This window comes from Rhinopithecus bieti, unplaced genomic scaffold, assembly GCF_001698545.2.
Source record: "Rhinopithecus bieti isolate Rb0 unplaced genomic scaffold, ASM169854v2 scaffold_31064, whole genome shotgun sequence".
Classification (NCBI taxonomy): Eukaryota; Metazoa; Chordata; class Mammalia; order Primates; family Cercopithecidae; genus Rhinopithecus; species Rhinopithecus bieti.
This window is the reverse complement of record NW_016813286.1, coordinates 425,285-428,539: the sequence shown is the minus strand read 5'-3', so window position 1 is coordinate 428,539 and position 3,255 is coordinate 425,285. Positions and strand designations below refer to the sequence as shown.

At 54.7% G+C, this 3,255-nt stretch overlaps 1 protein-coding gene across 1 annotated transcript in view; it reads left to right on the top strand.

Annotated features, from left to right (window-relative positions):
- LOC108512631 (homeobox protein engrailed-1) overlaps positions 1-1,739 on the top strand; it is a 5,503-nt gene extending 3,764 nt beyond the window's left edge. Inside the window, 1 exon segment of the mRNA XM_017847960.1 lies at positions 652-1,739. Within this exon segment, the coding sequence (XP_017703449.1) occupies positions 652-968 (317 nt within the window). The 3' untranslated portion in view covers positions 969-1,739.
- Positions 1,740-3,255: the final 1,516 nt, after the last annotated feature.

The following is a 3,255-nucleotide window of genomic DNA, read 5'->3' as shown; positions in this document are numbered from 1 at the left end:
GGGGGCAGGGGTTTGCGCAGGCAGACACCAAATACTTTGGAGCTGAGCAGCCTTCTCCCAGCCCTCTCACTATCCCGTTGTTTTCTGGGGTCAATAGCTACAAGCAGATGGTGTCTTATTGTAGGTTCTCCTGTAGGTACGATTCTTGTGGAGGAGAGGAGGATTAGTCTGTAGGCTGGCGACTCCCCCAGGGCCTGCCCTCACTGCCCTAGTCCTATCTATTCCAGGGCTGTAAGGACAGCAGGCCCCTGACCCCCAACTCTGGGCTGGGCCAGATGAGCTCCAAATATCTGGTCATCTTGGATTCCTTCCTTCTTGGCCAGAAAATGCTGTGATTTCAGTCTGTCCCTGACTGTCCTGTGAGAATTGGGGTGTGGGGTGCACCTACAACCTCAACTGGCTTTCCTTCACCCTTTGCCCTCCCAAAGGGAACCCGGAGACCCCAGTGGTCTGGCGAGGGGCACTTTGATCTAGGGATTGGCCGGCGGGAGGGAGCCAGGGGTTCAGCAGGGCCTCTGAGATGGCCCTGGAAGCGCGGGGCTCGCGGCCCAGCTCGGCAATGCAATTCTCACCGCTTCCTTTGCCCTCTCCCCCCTCCCTTCTGCCCTCCGTCCCCACCCCACCCCACCCCGGCCCTCTCCGCCGCTGCAGGTCCGCGCACCAGGAAGCTGAAGAAGAAGAAGAATGAGAAGGAGGACAAGCGGCCGCGGACGGCGTTCACCGCCGAGCAGCTGCAGAGACTCAAGGCGGAGTTCCAGGCAAACCGCTACATCACGGAGCAGCGGCGGCAGACCCTGGCCCAGGAGCTCAGCCTCAACGAGTCCCAGATCAAGATCTGGTTCCAGAACAAGCGCGCCAAGATCAAGAAAGCCACAGGCATTAAGAACGGCTTGGCGCTGCACCTCATGGCCCAGGGACTGTACAACCACTCCACCACCACGGTCCAGGACAAAGACGAGAGCGAGTAGACGCCACCGGCCGGGGCCGCGCGGTCAGGTCGCCGCGCCCGCGCCCCCTCCCGGCACCGCCGCCGTCGCCTCCCGGCCCCTCGCTGGGGGAGAAAGCATCTGCTCAAAGGAGGGAGGGAGCGAAGGGAAAAGAGCGAGAGAGACAGAAAGAGAGCCTCAGAATGGACAATGACGTTGAAACGCAGCATTTTTGAAAAGGGAGAAAGACTCGGACAGGTGCTATCGAAAAATAAGATCTATTCTCTATTCACAGTATAAGGGACGAAACTGCGAACTCCTTAAAGCTCTATCTAGCCAAACCGCTTACGACCTTGTATATATTTAATTTCAGGTAAGGAAAACACATACGTGTAGCGATCTCTATTTGCTGGACATTTTTATTAATCTCCTTTATTATTATTGTTATAATTATTATAATTATTATAATTATTTTATCCCCTCTCCCTCTGCCTCGCTGCCCCTGGCCCAGTTTCGTTTTCGTTGCCTTTTTCATTTGAATGTCATTGCTTCTCCGGTGCCTCCCGACCCGCATCGCTGGCCCTGGTTTCTCTGGGACTTTTCTTTGTGTGCGTGAGTGTGTTTCTCTGCGTGTCTGCCCACCTCCTCTCCCCCACCTCCTGGGCCCCTTCTGTCGGTCTGTCTATTCTGCCCCCCTTTCGTTTTCCGAAGACTTGTTGAGAAATACGACCCCACAGACTGCGAGACTGAACCGCCGCTACAAGCCAAAGATTTTATTATGTTCAGAAACCTGTAGTCTGAAATAAAGTGTACACTGTGCTCACGAGCGCTGGCGGCCCTCCTGTTTGCGGGATCGGGAAGGGCGTGGGTCCAAGCACACAGCGCCCCAGCGCCCCAGCGCCCCTGCGCACGCCAGGCCGGGAGCCGGCGGGGCCTTGCGATCACAGCACAACGAATGCAGGGGCGAAGGGGAAGCACGGCCCAGATTCGGATTTGACATGGGTCTGAAGGGTCTGGCAGGACACGCCTGGTTTCCGATTGCGTTCAAGGGAACTCAAAGGCTGGCAAACCCAGTCCTGGCTTCGGAAATACTGCCCGGGTTGCCGGGCAGCTCCCTGCACTGGTCCAGGCCCAGCCCAGCAGCGGCCTCCTCCTGTACAGCCTGCTCTTCACTCCAACCTGCACTTTTCTGTTTCTTTTTTTCTTTTATTCCCTCTGGTGCAGGTTTTGCTGCAGATTTTTTTCATCCAGAGATAGAAGGGGGCCTGCCTTCCTCCCTACCCAACAGCCCGCTTGGGCGAGGGGCACTTTGGCATGGCCTCCCGGCCGCCTGGACTCACTGCACTTCGTTTGGGGGAGGGCTTCTGTTGGCGAAGCAGCAGGTCCGGGGGCAGCCAGCGGAGCCTCGCGGGGCTCGGATCTCCTGGTTCCACAATGCCGGAGGAGAGGAGGCCCAGATGCTGGGAAAGCTGTTCGGAGTGCCTTGAACCCGAGGTGGGCGCGGGTCTGCTGTGTCTGGGCCCTAAACCAAAGAGGGTTCCCTTAGGCATCCCAACAAAGCCTAACTTTCTTCTTCACCAAGGGGAGGCGCACGTAGAAGCCCCCAGGGCCCTCAGGACTCCCTGGGTTCCCAGAAGGAAATGTCTGGCCTCTTGCTGCTAACACTGGGGCCTATCCTTCCAAGGCAGGAGCTGCTCTCAGACCTTAAGAAGTTAAGGGGAAGAAGGGAAGGGTCCTTCTCAGGAGGTATTCTCTCTCCTTTGTCCAGGATTTTTTAAAATTGTAAATTCCACTCCCACATTATTTTCTCTCTTCCGCAATATGTATGTATACACCTATACGTGTGCAGCTAGACGGGTATGTGTCCACACATACTTGTGTGCATATATGATAATGTGTAGATATTGGTGCACCTAAGTTCCTAGCAGTTTTTTGTGTGTTCCTGTACCCGTGAGTACTGTGTAACTGATTTTCTTCTCTAATGAGATGCACAATTGGATGTTTGTGAGTTCACTGTGTGTACATGCATGAATTTGTGTTTGCACACTGGAATGTCTGCAGGTGTGTTTGCTGGGTTTGTGCACGTGTGAGAACGCTGTTCTCTGTTCTCTTCGCTTGAGTTTCTTAACTGTTTTTGCAGGATTGATTTTGTGTGAAATGATAGTGGCTAGTTATTCCACATTTTTTGTTGAAAAATTTCCCCTGATTTGGCCCAATGTACTGTTTGCTCCTGGCCAGGGAACTAACAGGGCTAGATCTCAATCCCAGGAAGCCTAGGTCTCCTCCAAATCCCTACATAAGAGTTTGGGGGCTCAGTAGCCTGGAGTGG